Here is a 24666-nt window from a genome sequence, read left to right as displayed (position 1 = left end):
AATTCCAGACTGCATCAGGATGCACTGCAAGTACTATGACAGGCAGGAGGTGAGAAAACTTGGATTTCATGATCAAGCAGCTGCTCATAAGCCACACATCATGCCGGTAAACGCCAAACGACACCTCACTTGGTGTAAGGAGCGTAAACATTAGACGATTGAAAAAATGCTGCAAAAATGTTGTTTGGAATGACGAATCATGGTACACAATGTGTCAATCCAATGGCAGGGTGTGGGTATGGCGAATGCCCGGTGAACATCATCTGCCAGCGTGTCAAGTGCCAACAGTAAAATTTGGAGGTGGTGGTGTTATGGTGTGGTCGATGGAGGGGGCTTGCACCTCTTGGTGTTTTGCATGACACAATGACAGCACAGGCCTACATTAATGTTTTAAGCATCTTCTTGCTTCCCACTGTTGAAGAGCAATTCAGGGATGGCTATTGCATCTTTTAAATGATCGAGCACCTGTTCATAATGCATGGCCTGTGGCGGAGTGGTTACACAACAATAATATCCTTGTAATGTACTGGCTTGCACAGAGTCCTGACCTGAATCCTATAGAACATTTTTGGGATGTTTTGGAGCGCCGACTTCATGCCAGGCCTCACCGACCAAAATCGATACCTCTCTTCAGTGCAGCACTCCATGAAGAATGGGCTCCCATTTCCCAAGAAACCTTCCAGCACCTAATTGAGCATATGCGAGAGTGAAAGCTGTCATCAAGGCTAAGGGTGGGTCGACACCATATTGAGTTTCAGCATTACCGGTGGAGGGTACCACGAACTTGTAAGCCATTTTCAGCCCTGTGTCTGGATGCTTTTGATCACACAGTGTAGATGCTGAAAAAATGTGTTGTTGTTGGCTGTTTAGAAAAGTTATTTTGATCGTCCATCATAATTTTAATCTCTCTGTAAAGCACACACTTTATTCAACATGTAAACATCACTACAGATATTCAGTTTTAGGTTATGACAAATTCAGTATGCCTGCTACCATTGGCAATGATGTGGCGGAGAAGAATAGTGAAATTTTGCTGACCTGCCGAAATGGAATATTGATGCTGTCGATGATGTCCTGAATGGCTGTTTTAACCAAGCAATGGTTTTGGGGTTATTGCTGTACACCTTGTTCTTAATATAGCCCCACAAAAAGGATTCACATGTGTTCAGATCTGGAGAACGGCCAATTGAGGCCCATGCCAGCGACCTCCGGGTACCCCAGAGCCAGAATGTGGTCCCCAAAGTGCTTCTCCAGGTCATCAAACACTTTCCTGCTTTGATGGAATCGAGCTCTATCTTGCATGAACTGGACCTTGTCGAAATCAGGGTCACTGTGGATAATGGTAATGAAATCTTCTTCCAAAACCTTCACATATCATTCGCCAATCACTATGCCATCAAGGAATATTGCACCGATTATTCCATGAATGGCCTCTGCACACCATAGAATTACTCTTCAAGGATGAAGAGACTTCTCAATTGTACAATGCAGATTCTCAGTCCCCCAAATGCACCAGTTTTCCTTATTGACAAACCCTCCAAATGAAAATGGGCTCCATCGCTAAACCAAACCATACTCACATCAAAGTCCTGTTCGTCACGTCTGTGGACAATAGTGTTGGCGAAACACAACCAATGTCTCATGGCCCTAAGGCTTAATGGCTGATGGGTTTGAATTTTGTATGGAAAGAGTTGCAAGTCTTCTAGAACAATTTGTTGCAGTGTCTCCCAGTTCCTTCCCACCAGTTGTGCAGCTCATGTGATTGATTTCCTAGAGCTGGTTTGGAACACAGCACGTGTCTTCTCGATGTTTTCAGGTGTTTTCACATTTTTTAGATGACCAAGATTGCCAACACTTTTATCATAAACACTAGCTGTTCTCTCAAACTTGAGAATCAAATTATTGATTGTTAGCACACTTGGACCTGTTGTCTTCAGCTTGAATGCACTCACAAACTTGCTTTGAGCCACATTTGGGCTGTTATTGCTCACATAGTAGGCCTTCACAAGTGCTATATGATTAGGCACATTGTACTGTGACATTTTCACATGTAAATGGCCGAGAACAGCAAGATGCATGCACATGCATATACCAATTCTCATCAAGCCCAGAGGCCAACCATGCAGTTTGAACATTCTAACGTAAACCATTCAGAAGTTATGACGAGTTTATTTCATATAATTCAATAATTGCCTCCCTGTATACCTTCTGCTATCAGCGATGCTGTCATTGACTGAGTGGAACAACACGGACAGAATCTCTCATGTGCAGCATGTGCAAGCAATAAAACTGTCAGCAGTCACCAGGAGACAGGGGGCAGTAGCAACGCAAGTACAAGGCATGAGCACAACATGTGCCTTGGGCAGCACAGTAAATCTGTGTCAAGGAGATAAAATTTAACAAAACCTGTGTACTTGGCAAGCAGCAGTGGATGATGAAATGTAAGATCAGAGAAGCGATCGAAATACTAAAAAACCCTAACAGCATGAATAAAGAGGATGGACTCAGCCTGACCTTTCCTGGCTTCTGGCCATCAGAGCCCAACAGGCCACACTAATAACATGAAACACGATTGTTACTGGCAAATATTTGCCATTGGCCAATTTGTTATTGGTTACTGGTCATTTTTAGTACAGCAAAATAGGCTGTTTCTTCTAGACTTTCAAACTTGCACATCAAATGTGCCACTTATACTTACAAACATCCATAGTAGTTTATTGCTAAAGTTTTCAACACTAAAACTATTATTCAGTTTCAAATATGCATGAATGTGTGAGTGGTTATCTGATGCAAACAGCTCTTTACCAGTCATTACTGAACTAGATTACACTCGTCTTTACACACACTGTAGAATGATGCTTGCTACTGACACTAAAGCTATCAACTGCTACAAAGAGTCCAGCAAGAGGAAAACAGGATTGTACACTTCATCCATTGATGAGAACCATTTGTGGTACACACTGTAAGAAGCAACAGAATATCCCCACTCCCTCAACCACAATAATCTATAACAATAAAGTTCCCATGCTTTCTGCCTCATTTCACCAATTATATCAACATTATTTTTTTAAAATTATGATGTAATGTAACGCTAAGTGAGCAGTCATTACAAAATATGTGTAACTCTGGACACCAAAAATACAGGAGTAGAATTAGAAGAAGACATGTTACTGTGGTTGAAACTGTTTTACCAGTAAGTTTTTTTCTTATATATAATATGCTATGATAATATACCTAGAAAACTTTTATGTTAGTACTAAATATCCAACAGCAACAGATAGACCTTACAGCTCTGAGGATGTCCACATAGAAACTAGTTTTATTTATATTTTTATTTTACATGTCTAGTTCCATAGGACCAAACTGAGAAGAAAAATTCCAGGGTCATGAAATGTGTCAATACATGAAATTAGAACATAAAGGTAATAACAGATAAAATAATATGTTTATGAACCCAGGAAAAGACAGGTCATAAGTTATATAAACACAAATCAAGAATATAACACAGGAATCAGCTTAATTTTTCAAGAAACTCAACAGAGTAGTAGGAGTGACCTATGAGGAAACTTATACTAACATTAATCATCTATGAGGAAACTTTTCAGTTTCAATTTGAAAGCATGTGGATTACTGCTAAGATCTTTAAATTCTTGTGGCAGCTCATTGAAAATGGATGCAGCAGTATACTGCACACCTTTCTGCGCAAGAGTCAAGGAAGTGCGATTCAAATGCAGACTGGATTTCTACCTAGTACTAACTGAGTGAAAGCTGCCAGTTCATGGGAATAAGCTGATATTTTTAACAAGAAACAACAGTAAAGAATATATATATTCAGAGGCCAATGTCAGAATACCCAGACCACTGAACAGGGGTCGACAAGGGGTTTGTGAACTTACACCATTTATTTCCTGAACCGCCTGTTTCTGAGCCAAAAATATCCTTTGAGAATGGGAAGAGTTAGCCAAAAATATATACCATATAAAAATATATACCATACATCATAAGTGAATGAAAATAAGCAAAATAGACTACTTCTGCTGTCAGACTATCACTTACTTCAGATACCATTCGGATAATAAAATTGACAGCATTAAGTATTTGAACAAGATCCTGAATGTGGGCTTTCCACGACAGTTTACTATCTATCTGAACATCTACAAATTTGAGCTGTTCAGTTTCACTAATCATATCCCCCTTCTGTGAAATTAAAACATTGGGTTTTGTTGAATTGTGTGATAAACTGAGTCTTACTATGATTTAGCGTTTGTTTATTTTCTACAAGCCTTGAACTTTTTTATGTCATGAACTGCACTGTTTGAAACAGTAGCAGTGTTGCACACAACGTCCTTTACTACGAAGCTAGTGTCATCAGTAAACTTAAATATTTTAGAATCACCTATAATACTAGAGGGAATATCATTTGTATAAATAAGGAATAGGAGTGGCCGTAGCACTGACCCCTGGGGCACCCCCCATTTGATCGTGCCCCACTCAGACCCCACATCATAGCCATCCTGCACACTGTGGACAATGACCTTCTGCTGTCGGTTGTTAAAGTAAGAGGTGAAGCAACTGCGATATACTCCCTGCATTCCATAATGGTCCAACTTCTGGACCAATATTTTGTGATCAAAGCAATCAAATAGCTTAGTTAGATTGAAAAAGATAACTAGCTTTTGAAATCTTTTGTTTAATCCATTCAGTACCTCACAGAGAAAAGAGAATGCGCATTTTCAATTGTTAGCGCATTTTCAATTGTTAAACCAGTTCTAAAACTGAACTGTACATTTGACAGCAAATTATATGATATAAAATGGTCAGTTATCCTTATATACACAGCTTTTTCAGTAATGTTAGCAAATACTGATGGCAAAGAAATAGGTCTAAAATGGTCTACATTATCTCTTTCTCCCTTTTTATAAAGCAGCTTTACTACTGAGTACTTCAATTGTTCAGAAAACTGACCATTCCTAAAGGAAGAATTATAAATATGGCTAAATATGGGGCTATTGTGTGCAGCATGGTACTTAAATATTCTGGTAGGTAATGCATAATATCCATGAGAGTTCTTAGTCTTGCTCCCCCTTGTCGGTATCACAGAGGAGTACTTCAGACACCAATCTCGAAAAGGCGTTTTCCAAGAGAGTTATATGATTCCCTGCAGAACCTAAGATTTTTTTTATTCACCAGTAATGCTAAGAAAGTGATTGTTAAATACTGTACATATATCTTATTTATCAGTAACAGAAATATTTTTACTACGAACTGACTTTATATTGTCAACCTCCTCCTGCTGACTGCACATACGGTTTTAATTTTATCCAGTAAATTAGCTAATCTATTTGTGTAGCACATACTCTTTGCCTCCTAATAACACTTTTAAGCAACTTAACAATACCGTTTGTAATGGACTACTATAGCTTGATTGTGATCAATTCTAACATTTTGATATAATTCCCACTATGTTCTACATGATATCCTTCTCCCACTAGTCAGCCACCCAGGCTTCCTTTTACTGCTAGTACCTTATTTAGAACATTTTAAGAAAGAGCATGAGAAATGTGTTAAGGAAAACATTATATTTGTCATCTATGTTATTGGCACCATAAACATCCTGCCACTCTTGTTCCTTAATTACATTTAAAAACTCTCTATTGCCATTGGATTAGCTTTTCTACATATTTTGTAATTATACATAACATTTGTTTGAGTACAAAAACCTTCACCATGGTCTGAAAAGACTGTTCACCCTTTTACTAACAATACCCTTCTAGTAATGAAGAATGAATAGAAATATTGTCTGTGGCTGTGCTACTGTTCCCCTGCAACCTGGTTGGAAAACACAGTCTGCATCAGGTCATACAAATTTAGGGTATCTTCCAACTTGCTTTTTCTTGCACAAGCACAAACAAAACTAATATCGAAGTCACCATATATAACTAATTTTTGGCACTTTCCATACATGAAAAAAGAACCGTTTCCAGCTTGAGCAGAAATGCTCTGAAGTCAGAGTTAGGGGACCTACAAACAACAACAATTAGAAGTTTAGTTTCACTTAATTCAACTGCCCATGCTGAACATTCAAATACCTGTTCAGTGCAACACTATGATATGTTCTGTGGACTCAAAATGGCATACCGTTTCTTACGTACATGACCACTCCCCCACTGCACAAAGAACTCCTTGAGAAATAGTATCTGTGATCATGAGGGAGATGATCACCAAACTGCAGAGTGCAACTAAAACAATTAGAACGATTTACATGTTCAGTAAATTATATAAAGAGGCAGTAGTATCATGTATCGAGACATAACTTGAAGCATTTATCTCTAGGCAGAGGCATTTTGGAGAACTGTGGCTCACATTTAGAAGAATAAGCGAACAAGCACTGGGTAAATATGGGTATAGTACAACAGTTCATGATGGAAGAGTCCATCCATGTTATACATGACATATGGTTTCTGTAAAGAGGAACTGCAACTACTATGAAATAGGTGTAAAACAAAGCATTGAATTACATATAGAGATATGCTGAAAGAAACATGATTGGTTGTCAGAAGTGCAGTATGTGAACATAAAGTTACAGTCAGTCAGCTGCAGTGTAAACTATGTAAACTAGTTGTCCAAGTTTCTCCACCGTATATTCAAGGAAGACACAATGGGACAGGGTAACATGGAAAACAACAGTGAAATTTAGCAGCAAACAAGACTTAAAAATCTCAGATGTGAAGGAACATTCAATTTCCCCGTAACAGAAATAAAGAGCCATCACTTTCAATTTGTCTCTTCCAAGACTCACTATTATCGATATCACTTGGAAACTATTCACTATTTCAATCGCCACAACATTGCATATAACCATATTTGTAAAAAGCAAAGAAGAAAAAGCTGAAAGATGGAAGGAGTATATACAGGGTCAATACAAGGGAGATGAACTTGAAGAAAATATTATAGAAAGAAAAGTGGGTGTAGATGAAGACAAGATGGGAGGTATGATACTGGAAGAAGAATTTGACAGAGCTCTGAAATGTCTAAGTCAAAACAAGACTCCTGGAGTAGACGATATTCCATCAGAACTATTGATAGTCTTGGGAGGGCCAACCATGACAAAACTCTTTGATTTTGTGTGCAAGATGTATGAGACAGATGAGATACTCTAAGACTTCAAGAAAACTGTAGTAATTCCAATCCCAAAGAAAACAGTAGCTGACAGGTGTGAAAATTACAGAACTATCAGTCATGGTTGCAAAATACCAAAATGATTTCTATTTAGAAGAATGGAAGAAATGGTAGAAGCTGCCCTTTGGGAAGGTCATTTTGGATTCCAGAGAAATATAAGAACATGTGAGGTAATAAAGATCCTATGACTTATATTAAGAGATAGGTTAAGGAAAGGCAAACCTACATTTATAAAATTTGTAGACTTAGAGAAAGCTTTTTAAATATTGTTGAATGGAGTACTCTCTTTGAAATTCTGGAGGTAGCAGGAGTAAAATGCAGGGAGCGAAAAGCTATTTACAACTTGTACAGAAGCCAGACAGCAGTTATAAAGAGTCAAAAGACATGAAAGGTAGGCTGTGGTTGAAAAGGGAGCGAGACAGGGTTGTAGCCTATCCCTGATGTTTATCCCTGATTTTACTTGATATGTGCATTGAAAAAGCAGTAAAGGAAACCAAAGAAAAATTTGGAGTAGACTTTAAAGTTCAGGGAAAAGAAATAAAAATTTTTGAGGTTTGCTGATGACATTGTAATTCTGTCAGAGACAGCAAAGGATTTGGAAGAGCACTTGAACAGAATGGGCAGTGTCATGAAAGGAGGATATAAGATGAACATCAACAAAAGCAAGATAAGCAAGATAAGGATAATAGAATGTAAACCAATTAAACCAGGTGATGCTAAGGGATTTCAATTAGCATATGAGACAATGTAGTAGATGAGTTTTGCTATTTGAACAGCAAAATAACTGATGATGGCTGAAGTAGAGAAGATATAAAATGTAGACTCACAATGGCAAGAAAAGCATTTGTGAATAAGAGAAATTTGTTAACATCAAATATACGAGGGTAATCCCAAAAGTAAGGTCTCCTATTTTTTTATAAGTACTGAACTCTGTCTGTGTGGCAGTTGGTCACACTGTTATGAAGAGTGCTTCACGATCTGTGTGTAAACATGCGCACGCCACACTGAGCACTGAGGCGCTCAGTCTTGGCTTGGCAGCCATTGAGAATGGAGCTCCCGTTGGATGTTACGGCCAAGTGCGGGTTGCGCGCAGTTATTTGGTTTTTGAATGCAAAGGGCACTGCGCTGATTGAAATCCATTGCCAATTGACGGAGGTGTATGGTGAGTCGTGCATGGATGTCAAAACTGTTCGTAAGTGGTGTAGAGAGTTTGCAGCTGGTCATACTGAAATTCATGACAAACAAAGGAGTGGGAGACCATCAATTTCTGAGGAGACAGTGTTGAAGTTTTAGCAAAGCATGTGTCAAAATCGACGGATCACCCTGGATGATCTCTGCACGTTGGTTCCTGAGGTTTTCTGAAGCACCGCTCACACAACTTTAATGGAAACATTGAACTACCTGAAGTTGTGTGCAAGATGGGTGCGACGCATGCTGACTGAGGACCACATGCGGCAATGAGTTGATGCTTCCCGCACATTTCTTCACCACCTTGCAGCCGAACAGGACAACTTTCTGGACTCAATTTCATGGCTGACGAAACCTGGGCATACCACTTATAAAAAAAATAGGAGACCTTACTTTTGGGATTACCCTCATAGATCTAACTGTTAGAAAGTTTTTAATGAAAGAATTTGTATGGAGTGTAGCCATGCGTGGAAGTGAAACATGGACGCTAAACAGTTTAGACAAGAAGAGAATAGAAGCTTTCAGAATGTGATGCTGTAGAAGAAGGCTGAGTATTAGATGGGTCGATCCTGTAACTAATGACGAGGCACTGAATAAAATTGGGGAGAAAATTAATTTGTTTTGCAACTTGATCAAAAGAAGGGATTGGTTGGTAGGACACATTCTGAGACATCAAGGGATCAACAGTTTAGTATTGGATGGAAGTGTGGGGGATAAAAATCATAGAGGGAGACTAAGAAATGAATACATTAAACAGATTCAGAAGGATGTAGTTTGCTGTAGTTATTTGGAGATGAAGCAGCTCTTACAGGATAGACTAGCATGGAGAGCTACATCAAACCAGTCTTTGGACTGAAGACCACAGCAGCAACAACATTTGTAAAAGACTTAACCAGTAGTATATGTTAAACTGTTAAAACAAGAAAATCCCTGTGTTAGCCTTCAGTTGAGAAGTATAAATCTCAACTACAGATTTGAGCAAGATATAAATGTTTTGAATAATGGAAGCTCCAGACAGGAATGCCAGTAATGCCAGATTGCTACTTACCACAAAAAAGTCAAGATGCATACAGGCACAATTAAAAGACATTTACATGTAGCTTTCAGCCACGTCCATCATTGGTAAAAAGAGCCACACACACATGTCATTCACACACACAAGTAAGCGCACCTCACACACAGATGACCATCAGCTCCAGCATCTCGGGCCAGAATGCAACATGACGTGAGATGCAAGCAGCAATCTGGAGGGAAAGGGGAAAGGGAATGGATGGTGTACGTGTGGGGAGAGAGATGAATGCTGTCTGGTGGAGTGTGCAGTGGCTAGAAAGTTAACATGTGCAGTGTGAGGAGCTTGTGGGACAGGGAGGTGGGGAAAAAGGAGAGGAGCGGGAAAAGACAGATGGATGCATTGACAGAAAGCTGCAGATAAATGGGCTGGGAGATGAGAATGGGGACAGAGGGGATGCAAGCTGTTGGCTGGAGGCTGTGGGGTCAGTATGTTACTGTAGGTTGAGGCTGTGATGGGAGTGGAGAATGTGTTATAAGGATAACTCCCATCTGAACAATTCAGAAAAGATGGTGATGAAGGGAAGTATCTAAGTGGCTCGGATAGTAAAACAGTCATTGAAACCAAGTATGTTGTGTTCAGCTGCATGTTGTGCTACAGGGTGGTCTACTTTGTTCTTGGCCACAGTCTGGCAGTGGCCGTTTATCCTGATGGACGGCTGGTTGGTAATCGTACCAATATAAAAAGCTGTGCAATGACTGCAGCAGAGCTGGTAAATAACATGACTGCTTTCACAGGTGGCCCAGCTCCTGATGGGGTAGGATAAACCTGTGAAAGTACTGGAATATGAACTACTGGATGGGTGGCTTGGTCAGGTTTTGCACCTGGGCCTTCCAAACCACATCTACTTCCAAACCACAGTGTATCAATGATCATCCACACACAACACGGACTCTGTGATCATGCAGATTGTTGAGGCAGCATCTAATGCCCCAGATTCTTTCCTGTGATAGTTATAATCATATTTATTCCATTGATCACTCTTCAACACTCATCCTGACGTACTTTAGCATTTGTTTCCACACCTACCTGTGCCACACGAACTTTTGATTCTCGACATAACCCATACCCCTCCATCTCTCGTCGCTTATCATAACACACACACACACACACACACACTCCCATACCACACTATTCCTTTTCATCCATGTTTCTGTGTGTTTTTAATGTACTTGTGCATTTTTGTGATTTCAAGAAGTTTCACATATTTGTGCATATTTTTATCTATCTTTGCGTATCTGTGTGTGTTTCTGCATGTCTTTACATTTTTTATGCATCTTTAAGCTCTTTTCATGCATCCAGCTCCTCTCATAACCATCAAACCTATTTTTCCCAATTCTGCATCATTCCCATTTCATTTACACCATACCTGCCACAATGGACCCTTACTCCATCTTTCTGCACCAGTTCAGAAAAGTATCCCTTATCATGGCTAGAACCCAGTCCCAAATCTTGCATAAACCATGGAATCCCTCAAATTGTCTAACTGCAAAGATTCCTTTGTCTGGATCCCACCCCTCCCTTCACAGTGACCCACACTTTTTCAGAGTCTGCCAATCCCTGACCCTCACAAACTTGGTATTACAAAAACGCATCTCCATGGCACAGGCATCGCAGAACCACCTCTGCTTCCTCCACATGATACTACTACTCTGTAATCCCTGCTCCATACATCACATCTCTAAAATTGAATCCATTACTCTCCAGAATCTGGAGGAGCATTCTAGACACCACCTCCATAATTTATCCATTTTGCTGACGTCTAATGCCACCTCAGGGCACCACTATCCAGCCCCTATCATACCCACAGTGTCCCTCCTTATCTACCTCTCATAGCTGACCTGTTCAACTTGCTACATCACCCAAACTCTCTACCAACTCTCCACTAGATCTAGAGCTAAAACGTTCTCGAAACACTGTTGTTATTCCACCAAAACACTCAATTCCACAGAAGTTTCAGTCCTATCCAAAGCCCTCACCTTTAGCCCTATACCCAAATTTAACCACACTTGACTTGTCAAGGGCCGTCGTACTTCTCCTGATAAGTGCAATGAAGCACATCTTTGGTGCCAATTCCTCCAGCCAAAGCCACCATAATTCCAACATTGAACCCTGCCTCTTCCAGTGCTTACCACCATTCAACTGTGATTGCCAACCCCCCACCTAACTACCCGCTGGTCACCTTCCAGGAATTCTGTACCTCCAACGTAGCTTCACTATCCTACCCCAGGTTCCTTTCTCAGAACACCAACCTTTCAGCAGAAGAAAGAACAGCCGTAAGCCATACACAACCTCAAAACGAATCCTAATATAATTATCCTACATGCAGACAAAAGTTTCATCACTGTTGTTATGAATCACAGTGACTACCTGACAGAAGGCCTCTGTCAATTATCAGATTCCTCCACCACTTTGCCAGAGTGATCCCATCCCAGAAGTCCAACACAAACTCCAATCCCTGCTTAAAGCCTTTGCCCTTTCCCAGAACATTGCCCCTGAATACATTTCCCTCATCACCCCTATGACACCCCGCAACTCACCTTCTACATGCTCCCCAAAATCCACAAACCCAACAATCCTGGACACCCCATCGTGGCATGTTATTGTACCCCTCAGTGAAAGACATTCGGCCCTCGTTGACGAATATCTCCAACCAGTTGTCTATAATCTAGCCTCCCTCGTCAAAGACACAACCTCTTCCTTCACCGACACTCCACCATCCCCGCCCCTTTACATCCTGGATCCCTACTTTTCACTGTTGACACCACCTCTTATACACCAACATCCCACATGCCCATGGTCTTATTGATATTGAACACTATCTTTCCCAACGTCCTTCAAACTCCAAACCCACTACCTCATTCTTCATACACCTTACTAACTTTATCCTAATGCATAACTGCTTTTCATGTGAAGGGAAGGTACATAAACAAATTGGTGGCACAGTCATGGGCACCCGCATGGCACCCTCCTATGTCATCCTTTTGTGGGCCATCTAGAGGAGACCTTTCTAGCGTCCCAAAGCAACAAATCCCTAGTCTGGTTCATAGTGATTGACAATATCTTCACGATCTGGATTCAGGGCCAAGACATCCTCTCTTCGTTCATTCACAACTTCAACACCTTCTCTCCAATCCACTTCACGTAGTCCTCTTCAACTTTTGTAAATGTTGACCACCTCCTCTGTGATGGCTCCATCTGCACCACTGTCCACATTAAACTCACCAATCACTAACAGTACTTGCATTTTGACAGCTGTCATCCCTTTCACACAAAAAAAATCTGTGCCATACAGCCTGGCCACCCGGGTACAGCGTATCTGTAGTGACAGAAACTCCCTTACTCAGTATCAAGGTCTTCACAGACAGGCACTGTCCCACAGACTTAGTCCGTAAACAGGTCTCCCATGCCATTTCCCCTCACACCCCCAATCTTCCCACTGCCCCCATGAACCAGCCACAAAGGAGTGTCCCCACCATCAGTCAGTACCACCATGGATTGTAAGAACTGCACAGCATCCTTCACCAGGGCTTTGATTACCTATCCATCATGCCCTAAAATGAGGCACATACTACCCGAAATACTTCCCACCCCTGCTAAAGACAGTGTTCTATCGCCCAACCAACCACAACATCCTAGTCCATACCTATGCTACTCCCAATCCCAACCCTTTGCCACAAGGATCAAATCCTTGTGGAAGACCCAGGTGCAAAACCTGCCCAATCCACCCACCCAGTACTTCCTATTCCAGTCCTGCCACAGGTTTATCCTACCCCATCAGGGGCCAGGCCATCTGTGACAGCAGCCACGTTATTTACTCGCTCTGTTGCAATCATTGCACAGCTTTTTGCATTGCTATGACTACCAACCAGCTGTCCACCAGGATGAATGGCCACTGCCAGACTGTGGCCAAGAGCAAAGTAGACCATCCTCTGGCACAACATGCAGCTGAATGCAACACACTTGATTTCAATGGCTGCTTCACTGCCCGAGCCGTCTGGATCTTTCCCTCCACCACCAGCTGACTGAACAATGCAGATGAAAGTTATCCTTACGACACATTCTCCGCTCCCGTAACTATCCCGGCCTCAACGTATGGTAACATACTGTTCCCACACCCTCCACCCAATAGTTTCCACCCTGTCCATCCTCGTTCTCATCTCTCACCCCATTTATTTACAGTACTTTGCCACTGCATCTGTCTATCTTACCCTGTTCCTCTCCTTTTTTGCTCCTCCTTCCGCCGCCCCCCCTCCCCGCCCCCCACCCCCACCCCCCACCCCTCCCCAACCTCCTGACACTGCTTGTGGACATTCTCGTCCCTGCACACTCCACCAGACAGCATTCATCTCTCTCGCCACCCGTACACTATCTCTTCCCCTTCCCCAAGATGCTGGAGTTGGCAGTCGTGTGTGCATAGGGTGTGCTTGCTTGTGTGTATGAATGTTGTGTGTGTCTCTCTTTCACTGATGAAGGATGTGGCTGAAAGCTACATGTAAGTGTCTTTTAATTGTGCTTGTATGTAACTTGATGTGTTTCCTTTACAGTAAATAGCAATTTGTCTTTTCCTACATTGTAAACATAAATGTTTGGGTGATTACAGATCAGCATTAGTACCATAGCATTTCATCAGACTCTACAAAATGATTTATCAATTCTCTATATGGGTTTCTTCCATTTCCTTTGTCTTTTATAAATAGTTTTATATCCTGTTTTCCATAGTGCATTACAGTAACTCAATGCGTAATTTTATACACATTAATCAGATCCTCATTTCATAATACTACCTTCCAAAAGATAAATTCTACTTACAAAGGGACAAATTGCCCTTATATTTGTTCATTGTCTTTAAGGATCATAATTATACATGAAAGGTATTGAATTACAACTATTTTATGATGTATAAATTTGTAATTTAGTACTTTTTTTCTATAGTTAAGCAATATTACAAGAAAATTGACTTTCACATGAATAAAGACGTTTCATTAGTTCTTTGCAGTACGGACGTTTATGAATGCCCTACCATTTGAAAAGTCTCCAGGTGATCATTTTCTTCTGAAGTTCAGTTGAATCATGACGAAAAAATTATTTTATTCACAGTACAGTGGAACACTGAAAATATCAGAAAAATGTCTCATTGTTGAATGGGTGATACTGATCTTCAGAAACAGGGTCACACTAATTTTCAGATTTAGGTGAATATTTTTGGAAAGCATGTAATTTTATGCTCAACGATTTTGGTGTTCCTAAAAGTGTAAAAATTAACAAGAAACTTTGAAAAATGAAAGTAAAAATAAAATATGTTTGTGATGATTCCCTGTGTATTATTTTTGGAAACTAAAATGCACAAATTCCATTTTCTGATGGTACAGTTCTAATTTTAATGAATCCTGTGTCAAAAGGAAAATTCACATGAGAAAATTGTGAAATTGCAAGGAGACATGATGACTGGTGAGCACTCAATTTCAGGAGGCTCAATTCCAAGTAATGGTGACGTCCACCACATGAATCTGTATGAGACAGTGCCTGACTGACCAGCCCCTCCTTTCTAACCTTCCGCTACATACCACCGCCTGAGGAAGGATCTAACAGTTTTGAAACCTAGGATAGCTGGGTCTGTTTTTATATGTTGCTGTTGGCCTTTTGATGAAATATACGGTTAGGGTTACGGTAATGTCAACTGTTTTTGTATCATGTTGTAATGTGTACCTATTTGTAATCTTGCAATTATATAGAGTGTGAAATTAATAACTTACACAAGGGGCTATTTATGCAATGGTAACTGTAACTTATGCTAGTGGCACTGTAAAAAACACAGTTTATGTAATGAAAACTGACCCAAGTAAACTATAGATCTTGAATTTTTTTGTGAAAAATTTAATGTTGCTACATTAAACATTCCTATTATTTATATTCCACCAAGGACTTTCCTTTGCTACCCTTAACATTGTTTCATTTTTCATCAGACTTTAATTTTTTTCCTCATATTGAACTGGGTAACTAGTTTTTCATCCTCATTTTATACTTTCTCTGTATGTGTAATGTGTCTGTTGCAGCTGAAAATAACATGTTATGCAGTAGTCATGTCTTGATAATTTGTTATTAATCCAAAAAAGGGTTACTAAAATTTATAAATGTTCTATTAGCAGAACTTGCAGCAATAGTCTCATGATTTTCAATTTTGTGATTGTTTCAGAACTTAAATGAAGAAAAAGGGAAACCTAAAATTGTCCCTTCTATAGTCAGCATGGACACAATGTCATTAAATAAGTTGGGCAACAATCTCAGTGTTCCTGGAGAAGAGAACAGAAAACAAGATAACCATACAGTAAGTGCAACTTACTTTTAATAACTTACTTTTTTACTATCTAATAAGTTTGTTTGTTAGATAAGATTTGTGATTATATATGTTTCAACATTTGTTCTTAGTACATTCCAGTGTGAAAACAAAAATTTTGTAGTGACATAGTAGTCTGACCTCCTTTTTTTTTTAAAAAAAAAATTAATGCTCCCTCATTCATTCCTCTGATTCTTTCAGATTGATTTCAAAGAAGAATTAACTTTTACTTCATCAGCAGAGGATCTTAAGAAAGCTCAGAAGGAGAGCATACTGAGAAGAATACCTATAGGAGCTGAGGCAACCACTGTGTTAGTTGGTGCTGTTGATTTTTTGGATCAACCAACTATAGCATTTGTTAGGTTAGCAGAGGGTATTTTAATGCCATCAATTACTGAGGTAAGCTATACACAATATTTTCTCAGAGAAAATTATATTTGCAGCACAGGTTTTATACAAAAAAGAATCTAAATCTGCAGCTACTCACTTGCAGGCCCCTTTCTCAGCAGAAGTTCGCAGGTGTAGAGTGCTAGCTTCCTTGTCATTGATCACTTACACATGATGGCGGTTACGAAGTCAGCATGACGCTACCACAGAGGATGATGGCACTCTTTGTAAGCATAGGGAATTCTCACTGATACTAACTACTCCACCGACTGAATCATAAGCCTCATTACCAACAGTTTACCTCTGACAAGCCCTTATGAGCTTCCAGTGGAATATTTTACCAGTCTTGTAGCAGTCATGTGTCAGTTTATAGCAGTATGGAGTCCTATGCTTTAGTAGGTGGGGTTGTTAGCTTTTTATGTCCAAAGAGCTGAGTTATTTCTAACAGGTACAGAACTGTCAGTTTTCTTCCCGTTTGTCGATTGGAAGCCTTTCTGTAGAAAAGCTTGGAAAATAGAAGAGAAATAGCAGCAAAATTGGACCTGTCACGGAAGTTCATGAGTTGTGTCTAGATAGCTCAACAGGTGATACTGAAAGGTCCATGAAAGATAAGGTTAGGGGCTTGTCCTAGTGTGGCACACATTTTTAATCTGTCAGGATGTTTCAGACATTTTTAAGTTTAGAAAAAAATGGTGTTTCTCTATTATTATGTGAAAATCTGAGTAATATAAAGTACAAAATCTTAGAATATTTTTACTGTCTGAAAGAAACTCAGAGGGCAGGAATTTCAGATCAGACACAAGTGATTGAGGTTCTGTGATGATGGATTGAAAAAATTGGCAGTTGCATATTTACGATGATAACGCAGAAAACCATTCTTTCAAATTATAAAGAAACAACAGAAATAATGTAAGATTTGGCCAAATACTCTATGGAGAAACTTGCTTTTGGAACATTTAAATGCAACCATCTGCTGAGACACAGCAAAACTGAGCAAATAAAATATTTTTAAGGTAAGAATGAACATGTGCTTGCTCAAAAACTAGGTACGTGAAGACACATTTTCATTTGATACACATTAATAGATCTAAAGCTGCCTTGCTGTAGAAATCAGTAAGAGCTGTTAAGGTGCTAATATGTTATGCAGACTGGAAAAAAACTGACATTTTCTTTAAAATATTTTGTAACTTTTTGATTATATTAATCAAGTTTATCATCATTATTAACACTATATTTTTTAATAGAGAAACAAAACATTTACTTTGCTATGTTTGATGTTTATTAACAAGTAATGTGAACAAAATATTTTTTTGGTCTTTCAGTATGTGAAATAACTCTGAAACATAAAAGTAGAATAAATATACTGGCAGACTGAAACTCTGTGTCAAGAGAAAGAAGGATGATTAGGATTTCAGCATCTTGTATGACAACACTAGTAGAAGTGGAGCATAATCTCAGATGCAAGCAGAGTTAGGAAGGAAACAGCCATGTCATTTTCAAAGAAATCATTCTGAAATTTGCCTGAAGAGTTACGGTATATTGATAAATTTTTACTTATGGACCGTCTGACAGCAACTGAATAAAACACAATTTTAGTGCCATACGCGTTTCGCCTTTATTTTCTGCAAGGCATCATCAGTGGCAGGTTGCGTGGACAATTTCTTACATATTACGCTCCTGTTGCATTTTTGGTGTTGTTCTTCTTCTTATGATACGCAACTGAGGAAGACAGGACTATAAAAGTTGAAGTTGCCTGAAGAGATTTAGGAAAACCATGAAAAACCTAAATGAGCGTGGTCAGACTGGAAGTTGAACTGCTGTTCTTTCAAATATTATTGTCAGTTCACAAAGCATGGATAGATCTCTCTATCCACACAATATTTTTTGTGAAATGCAAAGGTCTTTCCTTGACAAGTCCAACATACAGTTTTAATCTGTCAGTAAGATTCCTTGTTCATAATTGTTTGGTCTTTGTGATGACAGTTAGCACGTAAGTAAGGAGATAGAGGCAGTGATTCTCTGTATAAATAACAAGTTTATTTTTTCTATTTATTTATTTTCTTACTTTTTTATTGTATGTAAATTTTAGGTGAACATCCCTGTTCGTTTCTTGTTTATACTTTTGGGTCCATCAACAGCAGATTTGGATTATCATGAGATAGGACGATCCATATCAACACTAATGTCAAATGCGGTGAGTACATTTCATCATATATATGATGAGTGTCAAGTTATGAAACAAACTGACCATACTTTTGTTCTTATTTACAGCAATTTCATAAAATAGCCTACAAAGCTACAGAACGGAAAGAGTTATTGTCAGCAATTAATGAATTTCTTGATGATAGTATTGTTCTACCACCTGGTGACTGGGAGAGAAATGCATTACTTGAAGTGGCAGAACTCAGAGCAAAAAGCGAGAAAATTCGACGAAGGAAAACAACACGATTACTTGGTCAAGATGAAGCAAAGAAAGGTATACCTGTTTTACAGAAATGAACATTAGTGACCATACTTGATGTGAAACACAATAACTTTCTGTGACATGGCATGCAGCTTGATAACAAGCTAAAATGGGGCGAACACATTGATAAACTAGTCATGAAGCTCAGTTCATATTGTTTTCATTTATACGTATTTCCCCTCTAGTTAGCTTTGAACACTGTGGCACTCACTCACTTGGCATATTTTTATTTCCTGCTATCCCATGGGCTAATTTTGTTGGGTAAAGCAACTAATATTTGTTCAGCAAACGTAACAATACAACTTAAGATGAATTGTGGTGTATACAACCGCAGACAAGAAATAAAAATAATATCTGTATATATTTAGTCTCTGTATGTAAATTCTGAATGTTGTCTGATAAACATAACAAACATCAACATCAAACATAAAGAAAGTAACTGGCAACCTCTGTAAGCTGAAAATAAAAGCTTATTAAATATTCCTTCTAGATATTTCCTAATACAAGGATTCGAATATTGAAAATTCCTGTTACCAGTAAGACAAGTAAAAATATTCATTGTAAGTAGGTCTCTGTTATTGGAATATATAGAGCACTTTCTTATGGTTTCTGAGGATATCGTTAGCAATAGGAGACAAAATGCCAGACACAGAAACAGCAGCCAAATCCCCATACAACTAAAGCCACTATGAATGTAAATACTGGCCATGAAAACTTACACTGTGTGATATAGGTAATTGTTACTCTCTCACAATTATCAGTGTAGTTGTGTAAATTTAAGCAACAAATAGTGGATAAATACAGGAATGTGGTGTAACTCAAGGAAAGAAAGGTCTTTTTGATGTAGTCTTTTTACCGTTAATTACGTTATTTTCATTTATAGCCTGCAGAACTGTAGAACTGTGAACTTTATCAGGGTATATCTTTACTTGTGCAATTTCTACTATTGCATTACTGTAGAACCAGTAAGGGGAAGTGATGAATTGCTGTATATATCTTAAAAATGGAACATAAGTGTCTTTGAATGTTGTGCAAGAGCTGTTGATTAGGAAACACACAGACTAAGAATACTGACAATTTGCTGGCAGTCTGTGGAAAAATATCTTCAGATTCATAAAGCAGCTATTGACAGTTTTAATAAAGGTATGCAGGCATTATGCAAATGTTAACAATATAAGATGGGTACCACTTTCACTCAGATCATAGAAAAAAGATAATGTATCAAAGAATCATAAAATAAGGATATTTTGCACTAGGAAGAGAGAGAGAGAGAGAGAGAGAGAGAGAGAGAGGGGGAGAGAGAGAGAGAGAGTTCTACATAATTCAAGAGTGAAAACCCTGTCACCACCATTATTGCAAAATCTTGTTCATTACTAAAAATAGCACCTGCCAATTTTTTCAGCCCATCACAATAGGACTTTGATCACTTGTGTGTGATTTTAATTTCTGCACTCTCCTAGAAAAAGTGAAAACTATTTGCAGTTTGTAATGTTTCCATTGGAACATTTTAAAAAGTGGTACAAATGTGAGTCCCCAGAAAATATGTAGGGCAGCAGTGGGAACAAACTGGAATTGTTGGTCACTAAATTTAATTGTGACATGACACCTAGTAGTGAACACCTAAATACAGTTGCATCAGATTTTCTTAGACAAATGCTGCATGAACTACTGACAGACATTAGTTTCAAAATTACAAACCCTGAGGAGATTACTCCTCAGGTCTCTCTGATAGCTGTGAATGTGTTTCTTGCAGAGTATAAAAATCTTGTGCTAACAAGTCAGAACTACCCTTGAAGTGTTTTCATTTTACATTTCTTACCACGTTGGCTTCTCTGTCTTCTATGTGTCATTACACACAGCAAATTTGAAATCTTAATAGTGAAAGTGCATTGCAATTTGTAGCTGTAGGCATCTTAATTAAAAGTGTATTGTCAATTTGTGGGCAGTTTATGCCTATAACATATGTTTTATGCCTATAACACATGTAACCTTTATGATAGCAGATACTGATAACTAGCACATTACTGAAATACATACACCATAATAATTGTTCCCTGCTTAGTCGACTCTGCATTTCTTAACTTACTCACTTGTCATTGCCATTGCATTAACATGCTTCTCAACAACTCTGAGAATATTCCTGTGTGGTACACTTCACAATGTCACATAGGCTTTCACCATTAATATTAACCTAGTCCTTCGTCCCATAAATTCACAGTCTAACTCCCCATTCTTGGCTCATGTCTGGGAGTTTGCAGTCTCAACATTTGGCAGCTTGACATGCAATGGGTTCTTCACCTGATGAAGAGCATGTGTGATCGTGTCTTGAGCAGAATGATTGTTGTGATCGAGGAAAAGTCCCCTTGATTTTGGTGTGCTGCTCTTTGACCAATAGGGTTTCTACTTTTCTTGCAATTCCTGGCTCTTCACAGAGAGATGGTCACCCACTTCATTCTTAATCATTCATACTTGTTTAACCACACTGCAGGGGTCTGCACCAACTAATCACTGTGCCATATGATGCTGGATTGTTGCTGAACATTTCCACCAACTCAGCATGGATTTTTGCAACATTGTTCCCTTTCAAATACAGAAAACGAATTACTACACAATACTCCACATTGTTGGTAGGCTGTGTCATTTTGTTTTGGTTCCTCTTAAGGATGTGTTGCAGTACGATGGCATGGGGATTTCAATGTTTACCAGGGCTGCTGATATGTATCTGCAAATAAATAAAAATTTAATCATGAAACTCTACTTTTTGAGGTAATAATTAAACTTCATGACTACATAAATGTTTCTTCATTTTACTTAGTACATAAAAATTAAATTGCTCAAGTCTTGTATCTAATATCCAGACTAAAAAGTGTGCATATTTATCCTTTCATGATATTCATAACTATATGAGAGGTTGCAGAAATTTTATCATCAGCTTTTCTTTAGTATCAGCCATGTATATAATGTTCTGCAAGAACAAAATTTGAGTGCTGTCCACATTTAATGACAATGTAACCATTCAACAGAGTTTTATAGTGTATTGTCCAAATCTCAGATTTTTCCCTGTTCCTACAGAGTTCACTGCACATATCACTGCTCTCTCTCTCTCTCTCTCTCTCTCTCTCTCTCTCTCTCTCTCTCTCTCTCGAACAGTCACCCACTCTTTATCCTTCTCCCATATTTGACTAATAATCAGAACAAAAACCGAGGAAGTGCCCTGACACTTGACTGTTTTATCAAGCATATCATAAGCTTCAACACAATGTTTTCAAGTACATTTTAATGTTCTATTCATTACACTAAAATTAATATCAGTTTATATATACATTTATGTATATACTTTCTTCTGCTGCAGTATTGTTGGAAGTAGAGGGAGATGGAGGGAAACCACCATATGATGATCCTTTGCAAAGAACCAGAAAACCATTTGGGGGTATGATCAATGACTGCAAGAGAAGATTTCCACATTATGTGTCAGATATCATAGATGGATTGAACTTGACTTGTTTGGCTGCAGCCATCTTCATATATTTTGCTGCTCTGTCAGCAGCTATAACATTTGGAGGACTTATTGGTAAGTTTTGCTGGTTAAATCCCTTTAATAGCCTGTTTTCATATGATTGTAGAAAATATTAAGTTTATTAAGTTTAATAATGTGGTAAAAGTGTCTAACAGTTACAGTTTTCTGCTCACTACTTCCATGCTTCACAACAATTTATTATTTATTCTTTATCTTGAAACTACAGCCATTTCTATGCTACAGGTACTCAGTTTTATCAACCAACAACCTGATAGCTGAATATATTAAATTCTGTTGTCAAAGACTAATCTGTATAGCGATGAGCAAAGTTTTCCATACTTTCTGTATGGCACTGCTGTTGAACATAAATATTTCTTACATATTTAACAACTTACTGAATTGTTTTATCTCCTCATAAGGTATCCTACTGCATAATTTTTTAAACACGTTGTCACCATTCTTATGAATGCTGTTTGGTATTTTGCTGGACAGTGTTTATGGGAAGGAGTTCTATTTACAATTTCCTATCAATAATTGCATTTATCTTACATGCCTGCACATCATTCTTAGTGAAATTAATCATCTACATCTATTCCCTCATTGTGGAATCTTTGAGAGCAGCAGACTATGCAGATGCAAGATTTAACTCATTTTTAAACATATGAGGTTAACTCAAATGAAACCTGAAACCTACGTTCGCCTTACACGTAATGTGGCACTATGTAACTGCAGGTATGGTGGCGCCATCTATTAGTAGAGAGACCGATGTGTGCACACCATTTGATGTTGCATAGCACCAGTGTGGTTTCATACCAAAGAGAATGTGGTCACACAAGTTATCGTGCAACATGAGAGAGGTGTATGCCCCAGGCAGTGACGTTGTGCTACAAGTGTCACAAGAAAGGCCACATTGCATCAGTTTGTTGTTCTAGCCTTCTTCAGAACAAGTGGACATTGATATTCACTCTATTTCATCATTTCTGCAGGTCTGAATAAGCTCTTTATTTTAGTGTCTGTGTTGAAAAAACTGTTATCGATACAAGTGGACACCAAAGTGTCTGTTCCACTCCTAAGCTCTCAAACATACGCGTGGCTAGGCATCCCGCCATTGAATCCCTTCAAATGTCATCTGGTAAGGTACAGGGGATATGCAAAATAATCTGAACAGTGGTAGTAATGGGATAGTTATGTTTGATGGTCAACAATGCAGGTAAGGCACGTGTCGTGTTCGACTGTGCATGTTCTGTACAGACTAGGCATCAGTGCAGGTTGTTTATGAGTAGTACACACTTTGTATTTGCCTTCAGAGGCCAAGGTCAAAGCCCAATGAAAGAAGTATCAGAGTTCCAAAGAGGGCAGATTGTGGGGACCGAATTAGCTGGAGCTTCAGTAACCAAGACAGCCCACTTACTGAATGTTTCAAGATCAAGTGTTTCAACAGTCATGACAGCCTACACAAAACAAGGAAGGACATTATCATGTAAACGTAATAGTGGGTGCAAATTGAAACTAAATGAAGAGATTGTCATATGCTCACATGAATTGTGTCAGAACAACACAAAACTACAGTGTCTAAAGTGACTGCAGAGCTCGGCAGCCATCTTTGAGATCCTGTTCCTATCAACACTGTCTGCCAAGAACTCCATAAAATGAATATTCATGGACGAGCTGCTACGCAGAAACCTTCAGGGATTACAATCGACACAAAGAATTGTAAAACATGGTGTCAGGAGCATAAATCTTGGATGGCTGATCAGTGAAAAAGCGTCATATGCTCTGACGAGTCATTTTCGTTTTTCCAACATCGGGCCAGGTTTACATCTGGAGAACACCAAAAGAAACCTACAATCCTGATAGCTTGATTCCAGCATTTGAGCATGGAGGTGGAAATGCAATGGTGTGGGCAGTCATATCATGGTATTCTGCTGTTCCCATCATTACTCTCAAAGGCCGTGCTACAGCCAACAATTATGTGAACATTTTAGGTGATCAGGTGCACACCATGATTCAAATATTGTTCAGGACGATAATGCACCCATTCACACAGCCAGGACAGTACAATCACAGTATGAGGAGCAAGCAACTGAATTACAGCATCTTTCCTGGTCAGCACAGTTCCCGCACTTGAACATTATCAAACCCTTGTCAGCATTATTGGAGCACTGACTCTGGTGCAGAGTTCTGCCTCTCTCATCACTACAGGAGTTAGAAGAGGTTCTGATTGAAGAGTGATATAACATTCCACTGGAGACTAAACAATTGGTGCCAGTATTCCAAGAAGAATCAGAGCTGTATCACGGGCAAATGGGGATCCAACCCCTTATTAATAAACCATTCCCAAGTAAGTACAGATGTTCACATTATTTGGCCTATCCCCTGAACAATAAATGGCATATCCCTTTTTTCTGTCAATTTACTGTCACTACGGCTTCCAAATTTGTAGTCCGCCCTGTTACACATTCGGTTGTTAATGATCCACAGACTGAAAATTTGTTTGGGTTAGACACTTTTGTTGCTTTCGAATT

At 38.9% G+C, this 24666-nt stretch overlaps 1 protein-coding gene across 2 annotated transcripts in view; it reads left to right on the top strand.

Annotated features, from left to right (window-relative positions):
• Window positions 1-24666, top strand: part of LOC124612475 (band 3 anion transport protein) — an 860143-nt gene that overhangs the window by 737961 nt on the left and 97516 nt on the right. For both annotated transcript variants that reach the window (XM_047140708.1, XM_047140709.1), the window contains 5 exons: window positions 15633-15764; window positions 15975-16172; window positions 18250-18354; window positions 18432-18636; window positions 21977-22195. In XM_047140708.1, coding sequence (XP_046996664.1) covers window positions 15633-15764; window positions 15975-16172; window positions 18250-18354; window positions 18432-18636; window positions 21977-22195 — 859 coding nt within the window. The remainder of the gene's footprint in view (window positions 1-15632; window positions 15765-15974; window positions 16173-18249; window positions 18355-18431; window positions 18637-21976; window positions 22196-24666) is intronic.

This window comes from Schistocerca americana, chromosome 4 (genome assembly GCF_021461395.2).
Source record: "Schistocerca americana isolate TAMUIC-IGC-003095 chromosome 4, iqSchAmer2.1, whole genome shotgun sequence".
NCBI classification, from domain to species: Eukaryota; Metazoa; Arthropoda; class Insecta; order Orthoptera; family Acrididae; genus Schistocerca; species Schistocerca americana.
This window is presented reverse-complemented; position numbering and strand designations above follow the sequence as displayed.